The 22,042-nt window shown below is 43.8% G+C and overlaps 2 protein-coding genes across 4 annotated transcripts; one reads left to right on the top strand and one right to left on the bottom strand.

Annotated features, from left to right (window-relative positions):
• The first annotated feature begins 415 nt into the window (after positions 1-415).
• Positions 416-1,399, top strand: LOC127291800 (CRIB domain-containing protein RIC4). Its single transcript, XM_051321123.2, has 2 exons — positions 416-643; positions 735-1,399. The coding sequence occupies exons 1-2, from the start codon at positions 499-501 to the stop codon at positions 1,151-1,153; spliced, it is 564 nt and encodes a 187-aa protein (XP_051177083.1). The 5' UTR covers positions 416-498; the 3' UTR covers positions 1,154-1,399.
• Positions 1,400-2,872: 1,473 nt separating this feature from the next.
• LOC127291799 (uncharacterized) lies at positions 2,873-6,256 on the bottom strand. 3 transcript variants are annotated; one of them, XR_007844729.1, is made up of 3 exons: positions 6,133-6,256; positions 3,167-5,040; positions 2,873-3,069 (listed from the first exon to the last, which is right to left on the bottom strand). XR_007844729.1 is itself a non-coding variant. In XM_051321122.1 (3 exons), the coding sequence occupies exons 1-3, from the start codon at positions 6,235-6,237 to the stop codon at positions 3,478-3,480; spliced, it is 1,596 nt and encodes a 531-aa protein (XP_051177082.1). In that variant the 5' UTR covers positions 6,238-6,256; the 3' UTR covers positions 3,080-3,477. The 3 variants fall into 3 exon arrangements, 2 of the variants coding, with proteins under 2 accessions (XP_051177082.1, XP_051177081.1); XM_051321122.1 differs by lacking the exon at positions 2,873-3,069 and having other exon boundaries at positions 3,080-4,862; positions 4,935-5,040; XM_051321121.1 differs by lacking the exon at positions 2,873-3,069 and having other exon boundaries at positions 3,080-5,040.
• Between the last annotated feature and the right edge of the window lie 15,786 nt (positions 6,257-22,042).

The following is a 22,042-nucleotide window of genomic DNA, read 5'->3' as shown; positions in this document are numbered from 1 at the left end:
AAGTCTGATTTTGACTAATCCTAGAACGCAAATAATTGTGAACATAGGGAGTATAAGCCCTAGCTAGCATGACAACACAACCAAGGAGAGGGGAGACTGCACGATTAAGCCACCAAAAAAAGAGGAGATCGAGATCGTTGTGCTTCATCCACTAGAGAAATTGACGTCGCCAAATCAATCTCACGCAGGATGAGCAATTGTATCGTAGCTGACGTGCACCAGCACCAGCAAATAACTGGAAATCCCGAAATGCTAGCAATCAGCCCGGCACGAGGATCGTTTTCGACGGATCCTGACCGATCTCCTGACGATACAGCATGCCAAATTAAACCCCAAATCACCTCCCCTGTCTCTCTCTGCTTTCCCGCTTTGCCTTCTTTCCCCTTGGCTATAAGACATGTCACGAGAGTACAAGACCATTCGACGTCTTCCTCCTCGTCTCACTTTCTCGCTGTACCGTCCGTCCGTAGTGTCGGTTTCCGTCTCCGGCTAGCTCCGATGAAGGACCGCCGCGGCGCCGGCTTCCCCTTCTCCATCGGCTGCATGTCGCAGTCCGCGGTGGCCGTCGCCGACCCGCTGGAGAAGAAGCAGCCGCCGCCGCAGGCCGACCCTCCCTCCTCCTCCCCCACCACCACCACGCAAGGTAATCAACTACTCCTCCTTATCACACTTGATACCATGATCGATGCCACAGGGTGTACTAACAGCAGCTGAACACGCGCGTCCCATCTCAGAGAAACGTCGGCGGTCTGTCTCGGAGAAACGTCGTCGGTCTGTCTCAGAGAACGTTGCCGGAGAAGCCGACGGCGGCGTCAGCGAGGAGAAGGCAAAAGCCGCGGCGGCGGCGGCATCGGGGATCGTCACGGCCGGGGTGCAGCGGCTGGTCAAGGGGATCAAGAGCCTGTCGCAGATGTTCGCGGCGTACGACGGCGAGGAGGGGGAGGAAGAGGAGGAGAGGGAGATCGTGATCGGCTACCCCACCGACGTGCAGCACATCGGGCACATAGGGTGGGACGGGCTGAACAAGGTCGGGGGCATGGGCATGGGCATGGACATGGTCAGCGCCTTCTCCTTGCCCTCCTCCCTCTCCCTCCACCACGTCGACATCGCCATGGACGCCGGCGCCGGCACCGCCACCACATGCACCAACTGAACCCTCCCCACAGAGCAAGCACTTTCAGCTCCTGGTGCTGTTAAGGAGCACATCATTTAGATCAGTGATTTCAACTCTAGTTTGCTGATGATTGATTACCTTGTCATTTGCTATTTTTCTTCTTTTTGCTACAAAACTTTGGGTGAGATGAGAATCATATGCATAGATAGATTTGTGTATATATTATGCATGTTTAATTGTGTATATAGATCGTGTGGGAGTTCCTTGCAACACCTCCATGGGCCCTCTCCTCTTCTTTTCAATTAAATTGCTCTTGGACCAGATGGTAAAATCTTGTCAGGAGTTGATGATGATAAATTGCTGCTGCTGGTACAATAATCGTGCTACGCATTCAAGATTTCAGCGTTCGTCGTACATGCATGCGTGCAAGCATGTCCTGGAATAATGGTTAAGGCGAATTAACTCATTTATTCATCATAGTCCTAGCTAGATGTCTATGGTACATGTGGTACCAATGTTGCACTCACATTAAGACAATGACGGTATTTACAGTCTGTGAGTGCAGAATCATGATCAAATCTGCTTTAAGCATAAAGAAGGACGACAAATTTAAACGTTGACTGGACCTGAATCCAGATGATTCAGAAGAAAGGAGTAAAATTAACGTGTATATCAAGGCAGCCGTAGAAAATAAAAAGTAGTAACAATGATTTTTTTGTAATTCAGTCACTAGTGAGTAGTCACTATGTATAGAAGGTAGAATCCTGTAAACTGTGCATTCTGATCAGTGGCCACTGAGCCGAGTTGATGCGCTCGATCTTTAATTAGTCAATGTCACCAACCACTGATTAACAATGTTGCCACCGTATTTTTATACAGCAATGATGTGCCACTGTTGGAACGTGACTCACTACTAGCTTCTTAATACCAATTAAATCCCGTTTCAAGTTTCGGACGGATTAGCAGCCCGCGGAGGTTCTGAATTTGCTCACGCAAACATGTTTCTGATGTGATGCTCCGTTGCTACAAACAGTTTACATTAATTAGGATTAGTATGTAGAGCTAGAATATACGACCATTAATTGGATTCCAGTGACAGTTTGGTTGATTAGGCAGCGTACGTGGCTTCTTCAGAATGTGAGCATGAAACAAACTACGTTATGTTTGATACAAATATTACGTTCACGAGACTTCTTAACAAAATTTACAACCAGGCTTTTAATCTTGGCTTAGAATAATAAACATGACACAGCCCCACCTGTCATTCTCTGAAGATGTTCATTTGCTCACCGGGAGTCTGAAGGGTGAAGTTGCTGGCATGCTTGTTTATCATAACAGGATTCAATTACTGCAAAGGATCGGCTCAAATTTTGTTTTTTATGTGCTTAATTAACTGGGAAGGAAACAAGAGCAGCACTGTGGGGGCAGAGGGTTAGCTCTCTAGTCATTGTTGTTTATGGTGAGCTTTGTTTCTGGCAAAAAGCCACCCCGTGACAAACCTAACTGCATCATCATCAATTCATCATCATTGCATTACTACTTTCTCGGTTGGTGATTGCAAAGCATGAGTTGATTAAACTCCTAATCTAATTCTCGCAACCAAAATCTCCTACTTTTGCTTCCGGCTTCGAGCCCCAGGTTTGGGTGGAGGCCTTAGTTTGGAAGTATTATCATATAGAGTCTCGTATTCATTTGCAATTTAAAGAAATGGTGGTTGCAATTGCAATGATGCATTATGTGCTAGTCTTTTGGTACACGTCCAGTGGAATATCCATGAATTCTCTAGTTGATGTGGGACTTACAAAAGCAGCTAGAGTACTTGCTTGAGTAACCAGGTAACCTTGCAACATGCTGATGGAAAACCATGAAGGTGTAAAGACTGCACCTGATGGTTGAGAGCTGGATCAGTCGATTCAGATTGAGCACGCTATTCTGAAGTGAGCCAAAGAAGGAAGCTGGAACACAAAGGAACACACAAGAACTGTTACTTATATGCCAATTTACTAGTTTTCTTCAAGAGAACTATGGACAAAAGTAGGATATCATCATTACATTCCAAGGCACTTCAGGGGACAAGGTTGCCTCTTCAATGGTTTATGCTTCGAGCTCACAGGAATCCACATGCCATAGACGGATAGACCCTACTTATAATTTGGCATCGTCATGTAGCTTGATAACTAACTCTTTCTTCACGAGACGTATTTTCAATGTTTGGTCAAGTAGGCAGTAAGAACCCGACTGTGCTCTGCTTGGACCCATGTGTGGTTATCATCCCTCGTACTATGCCGATGCATCAATTCATTAGTCCGTGAACCACCGAACTATTGTTGCCACATGGTTATCTTGAAACCTCAGAATAATAATCACAAGTTGCATACCATGATCGAGTTGAGTTTGGCATCAGCTGCCCCGCTTATTACCATGCCCTGGTCTCTGACGTGTATTAAGTAAGAAAGGGACTCCTGTGTTACGACCTCACCTGGGATCAGCACAGGGATACCTGGTGGATACGGGCATATAAGCTCACCACAGATCTCGCCAATGCTGTCCTCAATGCACACTCTCTTTTTGTTTGTAAAGAAGGCCTCTCTTGGAGTCAGCTTGACAGAGAACTTATCTAATGGACTACGACATTTTCGAAATCTGGATTCTTTTGCGGACGAGTGTTTTTCTGAGACATGCTTTGTAGACTGTACAAGCTTTTCAACATCTTGTTGTCTGGTCCCTAAGTTGACTGCAAATGTCACTGCCTTTGTACCGACAAGCTCAGAAACAATTTGATGCTCTTCAGCCAAAATGTCATCTGCTTCATATCCAGATAAATGCAGATCTGTAGCACTTACTGTGATACGCAAAGGATCAATGGCAGGGAAGTCAGAAACAAAGATTGACAGGTCTAGGACAGATATCCCTGGGATCAACCTCAGCTGTTCTCTTGTTTCAAAAGCCATAGCCACCGGTTCATCAAAGGATTTTAAGTTCTCACTCAATTGAGCTCTTGCAGCATCTAATGATGACAATAGGAGGTAACTTGGGCTTGAGCTCTGGAGCAATTGGAGGCATTGGCTCACTTTATCTGCATCAACAAGATCTCCAGCCATGTGAAGCATTGAGGACTGTGTGAGCGAGCTCAGAACCTTGTGCGTGGATTGCACAGCCAGGTCAGCACCTTGCTCAATCGCCGTGCTTGGAAAACTGTCATGGAACCTGAAGTGTGCACCATGTGCCTCATCCACTATAACTGGAATGTGTAATGGATGACAAGCATCAACAATACCACGCACATTGCTGCATATCCCGTGATAGGTCGGTGAAGTAACAAGAACAGCACCTATTTTCTTCCCATCCTTCTGAAGCTCCTTCAGTGCTTGATCTACCTGTGACGGTGTAACACCGCCAGCGATATCCCACCCGGAATTGTACTCTGGTACTATATACTTAGGTACCGCACCGGATAAAACCATAGCAGATATCACTGAAATGTGACAGTTTCGAGGTATGACGAGGTAGTCACCCGGGGAGCAGGTAGCCATAACCGCAGCCTGGATTCCACAAGTACTCCCGTTGACCAGGAACCATGTTTTAGATGATCCGAATTGTTGAGCCGCCCGGTTCTGAGCATCCAAAATCACACCCTTAGGGTAGAAGAGGTCATCGAGCTCAGGAAGCTCGGGCAAGTCATGCGTGAATGCTCCCATGCCAATAAGGTTCGACAGTGAAGACGGAGCAGCATTCCCTCTGTTGTGTCCTGGGAAGTGAAAGCAGGACACTTCATGAGCTGCTGTTGATTTCAATGCCTGAACTAGAGGGGCAGTAGCACCTTGAACAGCTGCCGAAGGTTCAGCAGGTGTAGCTTCAGTTTCAGCTATTCTTGGCACGTTCCGTGAAGTGCGACATGGTGCTATGACATGTCGCCTTGGCGATTCCTGCGATACTAAGAAACTTTTGATTAGTGCAAGGAATGGATAAAACAGGGTGAAGCTGAACATACGATTCACTGCCAAAGATTGCAATGTAGGTATTCCATGTTCTGATCATGACCAATGTTGGACAAGGAAAACCAGAAAACATCTTCAGCTAATCACATCCAGCCCCTTGGCCGGGAGCCGCCCACCGTCGCCCATCCCCACCCTGTGGCGCCTGCACCTCAGCACATCTTTACCCATTGTGCCCCACCTCGCAGCATGCCGTCGCCGACTGCGCCGTTGGAGCATCGTGCCAGAGCAGCACCGCCGGGGCATCCCGGTGTTTGCGGCTGCACAGGTTGCTCCTGTTGTATCTGTAGGTGTTGGGTGGGTGTGGAGATGTGGTAAATTCCACAAGGGAAGGGGCTTCACTTGTCATTTGTCGATCAAAGATCGCAAAGCATATATTCAATCTTCTAACCATAACCAATGTTGGACAACAGAGACTAGAAAGCATCTTCGGTTAACCAGTGTTCAAGAGCAAGTCTAGCTCATAATTCCATCAGTTGGAGCACACAAGAAATGAAATAAAATAGATGGCCAAAATAAGAACTCACCGGCTCGCACGCAGCCATACCCCTGATTAACTCGGACCAGAGTGGCGCCCAGAAGTTCTGGAGCTGCCCGCCGGCGCCCGTACCCTACTGCACTAGCAGACTAGCTCCGTCAGCACATCATTTGCTCGCTCGTGCCCCCACCGCCACCGAAACATTTACGTTGTCGTCGACTGATCCTGTGGAGCTTCGTCCCGGCGTGGCCCCCGCATTTACGTCAGCACAATTTGCTGCAGCTGCATCTGCACTTCTGTAGGTGATGTGTGTCGCAACCGCCGGCTGTAGCTGTGAGGCCGAGTGCTGGTGTGAGGTCGTGGAATGCCACAAGTTAAGGGTCAAGAACTAGTGCTCGGTTTGGCCAGCCAGACTATCAGGAGCAATTGGACGAACAGGTTGCGGGCACTAGAGCAGAAGGACGCCGATACTTCCAGCAAGTCCATGGGAAAAGCAGCGAGACTAAACCATTGCGGCGCGAGCAAAGCGGGGAGATGGATGTTACCGTGTGCAGAGGGCGAGGCGCATGCGAGGAGCGGAGGGCCCGAGGTGGTGGTGCGCTGCTGCCGGTGCCGGTGAGAGGAGGAAGTATACGATGGGGAAGAAGCATGGTTGCGGTTGAACCGTTGAAGGAGCGAGTGGTGAACTGGTGATATTGCGGGGGAAAGTAGTGTAACCGCATCTGCCGTGCTGCATATGGGCCACCAGTAAGCAGTCCTTGGGCCTTAAGACGACTGAATCACAGTAAAAGTAAAGAGTGTAATCACATTTGCTGGACATGGCCAGGCCATCAACCACTGGGCCAGACTACAAAACGAACTGGTCATATCATTAGACATTAGGGATAGTTCTAAAAAAAAAATTAGACATTAGGGATAACCCTAAAAATATTAGACATTGGGGATCTTGTTTTTTCATTTAGTTGTTTTCTCATTTAGAGTATAATAATTGGTGATTTCGGGCAAGGATTTGATCTCCAAGTGGCATGCGGTTCTTTCACCGAGCTTTTATGAGGATTGTACAACTTTACTTTTGGAAAGTTGGGACTGAGCATGGACTCACCTACACCACCTCATCTTTTTAAGTTTCCCTTTATTTCTCCCAAACTAAAAAATTATACTCTCCATGTCCCAAAATAAGTGACTCGAGACAATATTTAGTGTATAGGTACCAACGAAAAAAATAGCGCGCTATTTCACGCTAATAGCAGCGCTATAGCGTATTTGCGAGTTGACCGCTACGCTATGCATTCTAGGCACGCTATAACGCTACGCGCGCTAAAGACGAGCTATTTCACGTTATTTGGCGTATTCGCTATTCGGCGATTTTTTTTAAATAATACGAATTATTTTATAAAATGCAGGAGTGTCACACGTTTTCAAAAATTTGCGAAAGTATGACTCAGTCGGCCACGCGTCGACCGATCGGTGGTTAGCAAACCGATCGGCGCACTAACAGCCAATTGCAGATGGTATGGGTCCCACCATCTAGCCAACCCCGCCGATCGGTGGACAGGTGACTGATCGGCCGATCGGTGGCCGATCGGCACACCAGCTACCGACCACTCAGCAGCAGCATCCGCAGCACGCACCAAGGATATGCATGCACTTAGATTGGCCGATCGATCGACAGAAAAAAAATGTATTACTAGTATATGATTAGTTTTGAGACATGAAAGGCCAGCATAAGTTTACCCTGTCACGTCTACCTATGTCCTCATGGCATCTGCAATGAGGCGACGATGCTCAACGATTATTTACATCCGCGCGGATCTAAAATACGTCAGGAACTAGATCCAGCGGTTCGATGCATAGTGATCGGGCCCAGCAGAGACACAACGCGGTATATATTTGCATCTGGGATGCGTCACGGCCAACGCTGCGGTCGCGCCAAGTGACCGCTCGTTTTTTCCATCGGATCCGCCTGGCAGCGAGCCATAGGGCTGCATCGAGCGCGTCGCTTCAGCGGTCATCGCTTCTGCGCTCCCCTTCATCATCAATGTCGTGGCTGCCTCTTCTACGCGCGTATTGGCGGGCGGCGGCTGGGCTTCTACACCGCCATCAATAGCAGTAGCTAGATGGTTGTCTTCTCCTCATTGTGCTATCATTTTTCGATCTTGTGAGCTGCCTATCATGATCAAGATCATCTATTTGTACTGCTACATGTTGTGTTTGTTGGGATCCGATGAATATGGAATACTATGTTATGTTGATTATCCATCTATCATATATGTGTTGTTTATGATCTTGCATGCTCTCTGTTGCTAGTAGAGGCTCTGGCCGATACTTGTAACTCCAAGAGGGAGTATTTATGCTCGATAGTGGGTTCATGCCTCCATTTAATCTGGGACAGTGACAGAAAGTTCTAAGGTTGTGGATGTGCTGTTGCCACTACGAATAAAACATCAATGCTTTGTCTAAGGATATTTGTGTTGATTACATTACGCACCATACTTAATGCAATTGTCTGTTGTTTGCAACTTAATACTGGAAGGGGTGTGAATGCTAACCTGAAGGTGGACTTTTTAGGCATAGAAGCATGCTGGATAGCGGTCTATGTACTTTGTCGTAATGCCCAATTGAATTTCACACTACTCATCATGATATGTATGTGCATTGTTATGCCCTCTTTATTTGTCAATTGCCCAACTGTAATTTGTTCACCCAACATGCTATTTCTTATTGGAGAGACACCACTAGTGAACTGTGGACCCCGGTCCATTCTTTTACATCGAATACAATCTACTGCAAACATTGTTCTTTACTGTTCTTCGCAAACATCATCTTCCACACTATACATCTAATCCTTTGTTTACAGCAAGCCGATGAGATTGAGAACCTCACTGTTACGTTGGGGCAAAGTACTTTGATTGTGTTGTGCAGGTTCCACGTTGGCGCCGAAATCCCTGGTGTTGCGCCGCACTACACTCCGTCACCAACAACCTTCACGTGCTTCTTGACTCCTACTGGTTCGATAACCTTGGTTTCTTACTGAGGGAAAACTTGCTGCTGTACGCATCACACCTTTCTCTTGGGGTTCCCAACGGACGTGTGCTTTACGCGTATCAGGCGCAGGCGTTAATTTTTATATTTTTATTTTCCTTTCTTCACTACAAATTATGTTTTTATGTTCAAAAAAGGCAAAACTCAAAAAAAAAATGCATCGTGCCGCTGGGCACCCCCGACGCGCGGTCGATTTCGATCATTTGAGCCGGTGCAAATGAACAGGCGCGAAAATTTTAGGCGTCCGAACTACATCGTCCCGCTAGAGATGCCTCGTTGGAGATGCCCTTACGCCCCATCGCATGCACATGGGAATCTCTTGTCACCTTTAGATTCTATTTCGCTCCACAACTAAGAGCATCTCTAGTGGTTCCTCTAAATGAGGACCTCTATATCTCCATATGGATGACCATCTATAAAGATTCCCTTTTAGATGTTCTAAGTTTTTCAGTGAAACGTCTATATCTAGACCATCTATATTTTTGATATAGTCACTGTCAAGTGGACCTCTTGATCTCAGAGGTGTGTGTGGGGACGTGTGCGTGGGAAAGGATTTTGCTTTAGATGGTCCTCGCTCCGTCCTCCAAATTTGGAGGATGAGTAGAGGAAATGGATGGTCCTCTATATTTAGATGACCATTTAGATGAGCCACGGGAAGCGTTTTTTCAGCTCATGGTCATCTATACACATTTAGAGGATCATATAGAGGAGCCACTAAAGATGCTCTAAGCAGCCAATAGGGAGATCTTTGAGCTGCTTAATGAGAAGTATAGATTTAGGGAGATCTTTGAGCTGCTTAATGAGAAGTATAGATTTAGCACTACAACACTCCAGACATTAATGCTCTACATGCATAACAAAGAACCTTGTCAAGCCCGTGAAAGCAGGCAGCATGCAGCTGGTCGGCAGCTAGCTGACCGATCGGCCTGCTGCTAGCTGATCGTTCCCGGCCGACAGCCTAAATGGTTTTTGGTGGGCCGATCGGTGGACTGGAAACCGACCGAGTCACATATCTGAAAATAATTTAAAACGTGTGACATTTCTGAAAATTATAAAATAATTCGTATTAGTTAAAAAAAATCCGCTTCGCTATTCCGCATAGCACGCTATTTTGCAGAGTAGTTTTTTAGTAGCTCATTCCATATTTTGACCCACTTGCTTATCCTAAATCCCTAATCCATGCAACCCTAGATTAAGAAACTCAGATCGCACACTCCCCAACTCATTGTCACCTGCTCTGCCCGGCAGGCGACGACGTTACGGCACAGCTCCGCCCCCCTTCTCCTCTGTCAATCGGTGGTAAGCGGCCACACCTAGCTTCAACTTCACGCCTTCACCCCGTGCCTCTGTTTCCCTCCTTCAATCCTTCTAGTTCGGGACAATGTGAATGTGAACTATGGTTTGTGATTTTAAGACTATGTCATATCAAGTTATGGACTATGTGAACTATCTCTAGTTGATGTTTGGCTGCAAAATATCATATCCGAGATTTTATAGCTGCAGAGTGCTATATCTATTATTATATATATGCTGAAATCCTGAAATTTTATATTTTTTTTGTTAAACATTATTTTGAAAAATAGCACACTATTAGCACGCTATAGCGTCTATAGCGTTTTTCTGAAGCCCACGCTATTTGTGTTAGCGCGCTATTTTTTTCTAGAAAAAGCTGAGTCACTTATTGAGGACGGAGGGGGTACAATCTTCAAACTCGGTAGGTGATCGGTACATCAGAACATCCATTTGCAGAAAATAATATTTACTTTTTATGTGCAATGCAAATACGGAGTATGACCCTGCAACAAAAAGTACAGAGTATGTAATAAAAATATCTTAATCGAAAAATATCATTGTATATATATTTGGTATCAAACAAATCAGAACTTGTTTCTACACATTTTAGTTCTAATGTTTCAATGGCCAACAATATTTAGTTTCGTATGAGGAGCTTATTGATCAAACGTTCTGGCCAGTTGACGCATGCAGAATCAAGGTACTACCCTTGCCTAGTTTTGAGATGTCTTTTGTGGCTTAGAACCTGACCAAGAATGGGATATTTTCCGTCAAATCAGCATACCATGCGGAATGGGAATCAGAGTTTGACCAACGTGTGAATCATGTACAAGTCTGTCGGACGTCTAACCCTCTAATGTGGGAGACAATATGGAAATTACGGGTGCCAGCAAAGGTAAAAACCTTCATATGGCGCACAATGCAAAATACAATTCCACGTCGGTCTACGTTAAACATGCATGTCAAAGTTAGTCAGCAATTGCCAATTTTCTTAAGAGGGGTCGAGGATGTCAAGCACCTGCTTTTCCTATGTCCCCACGCCAAGCAAATATGGGAGCAGTTGGGGCTCAATTTGTTAATCTCAGAAGCTTGTGAGATTGATAGAGCCGGACTGGCAGTCCTTGAGTCGTTACTTTACAGTGAAAGGGTATTCAATTCAATCCTAGGTCAATCCATCATAGCTGAAAATTTCGCGGTCACATGCTGGTATCTTTGGTGGGAGTGTAGGCTAGCCATTAATGGAGAGAAAATACAACTAGCCTCCAAATCTGTTTCGGCAATCATGGCTCTTATAGCTAACTTTAAAGCTGCAAACTCCCATGAAGCAAAGGCAAAGAAAGGCATTTGGATAAACCCTCCACTATAGTTCGTGAAAATAAATGTGGACGCTTCCTTTGATGCCGATGATCTACGAGGTACAACAGGACCAATTATCATGGATATTAGAGGGGAGTTTATTGCTGCATCCAATATGAAGATCGAACATGCCCATGATGTATTAACAGCAAAAGCTATTGCTTTAAAGCAAGGGTTGGTTCTGGCTCAATCTTTGGAGTGTAATAGAATCATTATGGAATCTGATAACATGGAGGTAGTCGAAACTAGGAAGAACGGCCCGGTTAGCCATGGCATAGCTGCAACAATCTTCGATGACTGTTACCACCTCTCGAGGAAGTTTGTAAAGATTCAATTCCCATGTTTTTCGAGAAGCAAATACGGTAGCTCATGAATTTGCAAGGCTAACTAGGGGATCACCTCAGTGTGCACGGATTGAGGATCCACCTAGCTCTACTATTCCTCTTATGTTAAATACTGTAACTCTTATTAGCGATGAATATAAAGAGGTTTAAGTTGTCAAAAAAAATCACATCCATAATACTTCCTCCATACCGGTTTACATGGCAATTATGTATTTGGAGAAAATTCTTTAACTGCTAATTGGGTCAACAATATATAAGATATATATCATAAAAAATATATTATTGGAAACTTCTTTCGAATATGAATCCAATGGTATAATTTCTGTGACATATATGTTATATTTTGTTGATCAAATTTGTAGTCAAACTTTTTCTCGAAATACGTAATTTCCATGTAAACCGGTATAGAGGTAGTATATATTCCATTTTATATGATGATGTAATCTGAGAAACCTTAGGACACACGACTCAAACATCACCCACCACACCTTACACCACCACTAACATTTAGAGAAACATGTACCAGTGTCTATCCTTCAATATAAACACCAGACACATCTATCAGTTATCATATATACACATCCACCATACAATTTGTATCATCGAATACGTAGATATGGATGTCACAAATGTTAGAAAATGTGTACCAGGATGCATGGATGTATGGAGATATCTAGTGCAGACATGTCGCTACTCAATCTTTTTGAATTGTAGGCATTGGGAAGAGATATAGCTAGCCTGAGTACTTGCTTGAGCAAGTTGAGCGATAGACTTGGGGCAACGTGCAACACACCTTTACAGAGATCAGCATTCTAGGGACAGTCTTGTGATTCTCCCAGGGGATTGTCGGTCCCACTTTTGCAAGGTACAAAAACCATGGACACCTAAAAATATTGTTTGTCGCTAAGGGGAATCTTCGTACTGCCTTCTTCCATGCTATTGCTAATGGCCGGAGACGGAAGTGCTTCACTCAAGGTTGATCACAGATCATACAGAGATCTCTGATCACACATATTAGAACATGTCCACATTTTCTATAGAGCTTATGGGTTCTTCGAGAGAGACAAGGGCGCTCTCCCTGGGCCCAAACCTCTAGCCTGATGCCAAGCACATCTCGGAAGAGGAAAACTTCGACTTGAGCGTTCCTTACCGGAGGAAGACCTCGAGGAGGCGTGGCTGGGTATGAAAGTGTATTCGGCTCCAGGTACAAACGGGTACCCAGTGTCTTTCTTTAAGAAATTATGGGGAGTTTTTAAAGTGCCTATCCTTCAACTGCTTAACGACTTTGCTCAAAGCAGGTACACATCCCGCATTTCAATTTTGGAGTGCTTTCGCTGATACCCAAGGATAGAGGGGTGGAGACTATCAAACAATTCAAGCACATTGCCCTTATCAACGTGATCTTCAAGTTTATTACAAAACTTATGTGACCCGCCTAGCACCTCTTGCGCATATGACGACTGACCAGCCAGTCCGCTTTTATCAAGGGATGGAAGCTGCATGAAGGGTTCTAGCATTCAATGAGATAGCTCACGAACTGAGAACAAAGAAACTGAGAGGACTATTCCTCAAACTTGACTTTGAAAAAGCATATGATCAAGTAAACTGGGATATCCCGAGGGAGGTTCTAACTAGGAAAGGGTTCTCCTCAACCAAGAACCATGTTTTAGACGATCCAAACAGTTGAACCGCCCGGTTCTTAGCATCCAAAATCACACCCTTAGGATAGAAGAGGTCATCGAGCTCGGGTAGCTCGGGCAAGTCATGCGTAAATGCTCCCATCCCAATAAGGTTCGACAGTGAAGATGGAGCAGCATTCCCTCTATTGTGTCCTGGGAAGTGAAAGCAGGACACTTCATGAGCTGCTGTTGATTTCAGTGCCTGAACTATAGGGGCAGTAGCACCTTGAACAGCTGCCGAAGGTTCAGCAGGTGCAGCTTCAGTTTCAGCTATTCTTGGCACGTTCTGTGAAGTACCGCATGGTGCTGTGACATGTCGCCTCGGCGATTCCTGCGATACTAAGAAACTTTGGATTAGTGCAAGGAATGGATAAAAGAAGGTGAAGCTGAATGTACGATTCACTGCCAAAGATTGCAAAGTAGGTATTCCATGTTCTGATCATGACAAATGTTGGACAAGGAAAACCAGAAAACATCTTCAGCTAATCACATCCAGCCCCTTCGCCGGGAGCTGCCCTCCGTCGCCCATCCCCACCTGCCTGCACCTCAGCTCATCTTTACCCCTTCTCTCCACCTCACAGCATGCGCTGGTGGAGCATCGTGCCGGAGCAGCACCGCTGGCGCATCCCGGCGTTTGCGGCTGCACAGGTTGCTCCTGTTGTATCTGTAGGTGCTGTTTAATTGAGTGTTTGGGTGGGTGTGGAGATGTGGTAAATGCCACAAGGGAAGGGGCTTCACTTGTCATTTGTCGATCAAAGATCGCAAAGTAGATATTCAATGTTCTAACCATAACCAACGTTGGAAAACAGAGACTAGAAAGCATCTTCGGTTAACCAGTGTTCGAAAGCAAGTCTAGGTCACAATTTCATCAGTTGGAGCACACAAGAAATGAAAAAAAAATAGATGGAGAAAATAAGAGCTCACCAGCTCCCACGCACGCGGCCATACCCCTGCAAGACTCGGACCAGAGCGGCGCTCAGAAGTGCTGGGGCCGCCCTCCGTCGCCCGTACCCTACTGCAGTAGCAGACTAGCTCCGTCAGCGCATCATTTGCCCGCTCGTGCCCTCACCGCCACCGTAACATTTATGCTTTCGTCGAATGCACCTGTGGAGCTTCGTTCCGGCGTGTCCCCCGCATTTGCGTCAGCCCAATTTGCTGCAGCTGCATCTGCACTTCTGTAGGCGCTGTTTGCCGCCACCGCCAGCTGTAGCTGTGAGGCCGAGTGCTGGTGTGAGGCGGTGGAAAATGTCATAAGCTCAGGGTTACGAACTAGTGCTCTGTTTGGCCAGGCAGACTATCAGGAGCAATTGGACGAACAGGGTGCGGGCACTAGAGCAGAAGGACGCCGATACTTACAGCAAGTCCATGGGAAAAGCAGCGAGACTATAAACCATTGCTGGCGCAAGTAAGGCGGGGAGGTGGATGTTACCGTGTGGAGAGAGCGAGGCGCACGCGGGGAGCAGAGGGCCGGAGGTGGTGGTATGCTGCTGCCGGTGCCGGTGAGAGGGGGAAGTAGACGATGGGGAAGAAGCATGGTTGCGGTTGAACCGCTGAAGGAGCGAGTGATGAACTGATGATGTGCGGGGGAAGTAGTGTAACCGCATCTGCCGTGCTGCATATGGGCCACCAGTGAGCAGTCCTTGGGCCGTAAGACGACAGGGCCACAGTAAAAAACAAACAGTGTAAATCACATTTGCTGGACATGATACCTTTTTTTTTTAGAACTTCTGGACATGATACCTAGAAGAACAAGTATTTAGGCCATCGGCCACTGGGCCAGACTAAAACCGAACTGGTCAGATTAGTAGACATTGGGGATAACCATAAAATAGACATTGGGGATTTTGTTTTTTCATTTAGAGTATAATAATTGGTGATTTCTGGCAAGAATTTGATCTCCAAGTGGCACACGGTTCTTTCACCTAAGATTTTATGATGATTGTACTACTTTACTTTTGGAAAGTTGGGATTGAGCATGGACTCACCTACACCACCTCAACTTTTTTAAGTTTCCCTTTTTATTTCTCCAAAAATAAAAGTATACAATCGTCAAAATTTGTAGGTGATTGGTACATCAAAACATTGATTTGCAGAAAATAATGTTTACTTTTTATGTTCAATGTAAATAAGGAGTATGACCCTGCAAAAAATTACAGAGTATGTAATAAAAATATCTTACTCGAAAAATATCAATGCATATATTTATACGGTATCAAAAAAATTCTGAACTAGTTTCTACTCATTTTAGTTCTAATGTTTCAATGACCATAAAAATTTAATTTCCATACGTTGTTTTATTTGAGAGAAACAACACATTCCAATTGCTTTGTTCCAGTCACAACATGATATCATCTTGTACAAAGTTTTCCCAAATTAGGTTGTGTGTCTGTTCCATGAAACATTTGTTGGTTGATTGATATACCAAATTTGTTCCGCTCTCATCACAAGCTTTGTCCTCATGGCTCGTTTGCATCTATCATGGGAAAGGGAGAGGGTAGAGGATCAAGAGGGTGGGTGGGTTCAGTGTGATACGGTGAATTCGCCACCAGCTCGTCCTTAATTAGTCATGACTAGTGTTGGAAGAGATACATATTGGACATTTTGTGTGTGGAAAACAAGCAATTGGTGGTAAATGATTTGTGATGATCATTCATACTATTTGTTCCCACCGTGAAACAATATTTTTGAAAGGCCGCTCTTCTATGCCTAAAATCCGAGGGAAATACAGATCAGTCCCCACAACAATTGCCCCAGTAAATATTTCAACACGACATGATCTGAGATAAGCATGCCACTAATACTTGCAACTGAGATTTATATTTATTTATATCAATAATTTTGTCCAATACTTGCAGTACACATTTTTTTAATACACGTACTAAATAGAAGTGAAAATTGTTATGTTTCAAGAACGAGGCAAGAAAAAGGTAGCGCAGAGAAATGGCTTGGCTGAATGTGGAGGAGTTAATAGAAGATGATGTTCCTCAATGTTGAGGCATGGGAGGGTACAATTATATGGATCGATGGAATGTGTGATATACATGATACATGCTCATATTAATTTATTCAAGGCCACCAAACCACATCCATAATATATATTTCATTTCATATGACGGTGTAGTTTGAGACACCTTAGGACACATGACTCAAACATCACCCACCACACCTTACACAATCACTAACATTTAGAGCAACATGTACTCGTGTATATCCTTCAATATAAATACCAGACACATCTATCAATTCACATGTATACACGTCCACCATACACCATGTATCATCGAATACAATAGATATGGATGGCACAAATGTTAGAAAATGTGTACCAAGATGGATGGATGGATGTATGGAGATATCTAGTGCAGACATGTCGCTACTAAATCTGTTGGAATTGTAGGCATTGGGAACGAGCTATAGATAGCCTGAGTAGTTGCTTGAGCAAGGTGACTGTTAGACTTGTGGCAACGAGCGCCACACCTTTATTTGGATAAGCATTGTGGGGGCAGTCTTGTGGTTTTCCCAGTGGACTGTGGGTTGCGCTTTTGCTAGGTATAAAAACCATGGACACCTAGAACTTATGTTTTCTCCGCGAAAGGGAATATTAGTAAGTTGTGTCATGCTCCGTTGCCGGTGTTAGGTCCTCGATCTCACTAGACTTAGAACAGAAGAACAACAAGAGAGGGGTAGCGAGGAGAGTTTTTGTTTCTTTTCCAAAGTTCAGGCATAAATACAAAGCATCCTTCAGTTTCTGTTTCAGCTTCACCTTAGATAGGTGGATAGCTAAATCCTAGTGACGCACGCCCACACGCTCACAACACTCACAGACACGCTGTCGCCATCAGAATACGTGACATGTTGCAAGGACCGTTCTTGCGAGAAGGTTATAGCGGAAGGCAAGAGATCTCGCGGAAAAGTGTTGCTCGCTTTAGAATCTTGAATCTTGGAATTCTTTTGGACAGTTTATTCTGTTGTTTCACATGGTGTCCTAACGAATATCCATGTCTGATTTCACATAAATTAGTGTCCGTCTGGAGACGAAAGGTGGAAGCTTATGCAAGAGGCTTATACAGAACTACAACAGGTATGAATGTACATATTAGCTAATATCACATTTAACCTCAGATCAGTCTGGGTGGTGTAGTCGGTTATCACACACACTAAAGGTCCCCAGTTAGAACCTGGGCTCAGACATTCTCCTTTTTTTTTACAAATTTGCATTTGCATGCACACGTGTACAATATAAAGCTATCTATTGCATGTGCATTTGTACAATATATAAAGCTATCTATTCTAGCTTACACAAAAAATTTCTTTAGATTTTCAACAATATTTCAACCGCCAGCTGTAGCTGTGAGTCCGAGTGCTGGTGTGAGGTCGTGGAAAATGCCACAAGTTTAGGGTTAAGAACTAGTGCTCTGTTTGGCCAGCCAGACTATCAGGAGCAGTTGGACGAACAGGTTGCGGGCAGTAGAGCAGAAGGACGCCGATACTTCTAGCAAGTCCATGGGAAAAGCAGCGAGACTAAAACCATTGCTGGCGCAGGCAAGGCGGGGAAGTGGATGTTACCGTGTGCAGAGGGCGAGGCGTAGGCGGGGAGCTGAGGGCCGGAGGTGGTGGTGCGCTGCTGCCGGTGCGGCTGAGAGGAGGAAGTAGACGATGGGGAAGAAGAATGGTTGCGGTCGAACCGTTGAAGGAGCGAGTGATGAACTGGCCACCAGTAAGCAGTACTTGGGCCCTCAGACGACTGGGTCACAGTAAAAGTAAAGAGTGTAATCACATTTGCTGGGCATGGGCCTAGAAGAACAAGTATTTAGGCCATCGGCCACTGGGCCAGACTAAAAACGAACTGGTCAGATTATTAGACATTGGGGATAACCCTAAAATAGACATTGGGGATTTTGTTTTTTCATTTAGAGTATAATAATTGGTGATTTCTGGCAAGAAGTTGATCTCCAAGTGGCATGCGGTTCTTTCAGCTCATGCTTTTTTGAGGATTGTACTACAACTCAACTTCCGAAAGTATTGAGCATGGACTCACCTACGCCACCTCATCTTTTGTAAGTTTCCCTTTTTATTTCTCCCAAACTATAAATTATACTCCCTCCATTCCAAAATAAGTAAATCAAGACTATATTTTAGTGTGTAGATACATTCAAATCTAGAAAAAGTTGAGTCACTTATTTTAGAACGGAGGGGGTACAATATTCAAACTCTGTAGGTGATCGATACATCAGAACATCGATTTGCAGAAAATAATATTTACTTTATGTGCAATCTAAATGCGGAGTATGACCCTGTAATAAAAATATATTTATCAAAAAATATCATTGTATGTATTTATGTGGTATCAAAAAAATCTGAACTTGTTACTACACATTTTAGTTCTAATATTTCAATGACCAACAATATTTAGTTTCGTATGTTGTTTTATTTGATAGAAACAACATATTCCAATTGCTTTGTTTCGGCCACAACATGATATCAACTTGTAAAAAGTTTTCCCAAATTAGGTTGTGTGTTTGCTCCACGAAATATTTTCTGGTTGGTTGACATACCAAATTTGTTCCGCTCATCACAAGGTTTATCCTCATGGCTCGCTTGCATCCATCATGGCAACGGGAGAGGGAGAGGATTAAGATGGTGGGTGGTTCAGTTTGACATGGTGAATTCGCCACCAACTTGTTCTTAATTAGGCTACTCACAATGAAAATATCATATGTAGTATCATGCATTCTATGCATGCAAAAGACTGACATGTCACCATAATTAATAATGAGAGAGAGCATAGTGGTATCATAGGTAATACCGTATCATAGCATGTACTACTTCTGTTTTAAGGAATAAGGCGTTGTTCTACGTGCTTTTTATTTGACCAAGAATTACTTGAAATAGATAAACATTATATGTATGAAATTAGTATCATGAAAAAGTGTTTTTCAATACGAATCCAACGATACTAATTACATATAATATAATCAAGATTTTGTTGCTCAACTTTTACGGTCAAAGTGCGCCTTAAAATACGTGCGCGTCTTATTCCTTGAAACGGAGGTAGTATAACCAGAAAAAATGTTAACTTGATCTTGTACACACTTTTACAGTGAGATTCTACAAATAAATAAATACAAGAAAAATATGATAGTACTACATGATACCATGCATTGTAGAGCTAGTATCGTACAATAGTATCATATGCATGATACTACTATATGATACTATGCATTGTAACTAGTCTTAGTCACGACTAGTGTTGGAAGAGATGCACATTGGACATTTTTATTTATAAAATAATGCATCTTGTAGTAAATTATTTGTGTGGATCGTTCATACTATTTGTTCCTACCGTGAAGCAATGTTTTTGAAAGGTCTCTCTTCTATCACTACAATCAGAGGGCAACATATCAGTCACCATGGAAGTTGTCCTAGTAAATATTTCAACACAACATGATCTGAGATAAACAGGCCACTAATTCTCGCAACTGACATTTATATTTACTTATGTCAATAATTTTGTTCAATAGTTGCAAGATAATGTTGTACACGGCAATTCTTAATACATGTACTAAATAGGAGCGAAAATTGTTATCTTTCAATAGTGAGGCAAGAAAAAATTAGCGGAGAGAAATGGCTTGGCTGAGTGTGGAGGAGTAAATAGAAGATGATGTCCCCAGGGCTCAATGTGGAGGCATGGTAGGGTACAATTATATGGTCGTATATACTAGTATATAGGATCTTGTATGCATCGATGGGATACGTAATATACTCATATACATGATACATGTTCATATTAAGTTATACAAGGCCAACAAATCACATCCATAATATATATTCCATTTTATATGACGTTGTAATCCGAGAAACCTTAGGACACACGACTCAAACGTCAAACATCATCCACCACCCCTTACACCACCACAAACATTTAGACAAACATGTACTAGTGTCTATCCTTCAATATAAACACCAAACACATCTATCAATTATCATATATACACGTCCACCATACAATTTGTATCATCGAATACGTAGATATGGATGTCACAAATGTTAGAAAATATGTACCAAGAAGCATGGATGTATGGAGATATCTAGTGCAGACATGTCGCTACTTAATCTTTTGGAATTGTAGGCATTGGGAAGAGATATAGCTAGCCTGAGTAGTTGCTTGAGCAAGGTGAGCGATAGACTTAGGGCAACGTGCAACACACCTTTACAGAGATCATCATTCCGGGGAAAGTCTTGTGATTCTCCTAGGGGATTGTGGGTCGCACTTTAGCAAGGTACAAAAACCATGGACACCTAGAAATATTGTTTGTCGCTAAGGGGAAGCTTGGTACTACCTTCTTCTATGCTATTGCTAATGGCCGGAGACGGAAATGCTTCACTCAAGGTTGATCACCGATCATAGAGAGATCTCTGATCACACATATTAGAACAATGTCCACATTTTCTATAGACCTTATGGGTTCTTCGAGAGAGACAAGGGCGCTCTCCCTGGGCCCAAACCTGTGGCCAGATGCCAAGCACATCTCGGAAGAGGAAAACTTCGACTTGAGCGTTCCTTCCCGGAGGAAGACCTCGAGAAGGCGTTGCTTGGTATGAAACCGGATTCAGCTCCGGGTCCAAACGGGTACCCAGTGTCTTTCTTTAAGAAATTATGGGGAGTTTCTTAAAGTGCTGATGTCTCCTCACGCTTCTTTTCCTGTAGACAGTGTTGGGCCTCCAAGAGCAGAGGTTTGTAGAACAGCAGCAAGTTTTCCCTTAAGTGGATCACCCAAGGTTTATCGAACTCAGGGAGGAAGAGGTCAAAGATATCCCTCTCATGCAACCCTGCAACCACAAAGCAAGAAGTCTCTTGTGTCCCCAACACACCTAATACACTTGTCAGATGTATAGGTGCACTAGTTCGGCGAAGAGATAGTGAAATACAGGTGGTATGAATATATATGAGCAGTAGTAATGGCACCAGAAAATAGCTTGATGCTACAACTGGCGAGTGGTTGATGGTGAAAATATTGCAGGCAGTACAGATGCAGTAAAACAGTAAACAAGCAGCGATTTCAGTATTTGGGAACAAGGCCTAGGGATTATACTTTCACTAGTGGACACTCTCAACATTGATCACATAACAGAATAGATAAATGTTATACTCTACACTCTCTTGTTGGATGATGAACACCACTAATTGTGTAGGATTACACGAACCCTCAATGCCGGAGTTAACAAGCTCCACAATATTCGATATTCATGTTTAAATAACCTTAGAGTGCACGATAGATCAACACAATTACACCAAGTACTAACATAGCATGCACACTGTCACCATCACACTATGAAGGAGGCATAGATCACATCAATACTATCATAGCAATAATTAACTTCATAATCTACAAGAGATTACAATCATAACCTACGCCAAGTACTACACGATGCACACACTGTCACCATTACACCGTGCAGGAGGAATAGGGTACTTTAATAACATCACTAGAGTAGCACATAGATTAATAGTGATACCAAACACATTGTAATCATAAAGGGATATAAATAAGCACTTCACTATGCTATTCATAATAGTGAATAAGTATTCTGGTAAATATAGCCTAAGAGACCCACACGGTGCACACACTGTCACCTTTACACACGTGGGACAAGGAGTCTCCGGAGATCACATAAGTAAAATCCACTTGACTAGCATAATGACTTCTAGATTACAAGCATCATCATATGAATCTCAATCA

This window comes from Lolium perenne, chromosome 4, assembly GCF_019359855.2.
Source record: "Lolium perenne isolate Kyuss_39 chromosome 4, Kyuss_2.0, whole genome shotgun sequence".
In the NCBI taxonomy this organism is placed as follows: Eukaryota; Viridiplantae; Streptophyta; class Magnoliopsida; order Poales; family Poaceae; genus Lolium; species Lolium perenne.
Note: the sequence above shows the minus strand (reverse complement) of the source record. Positions and strands in the feature narration are given on the sequence as shown.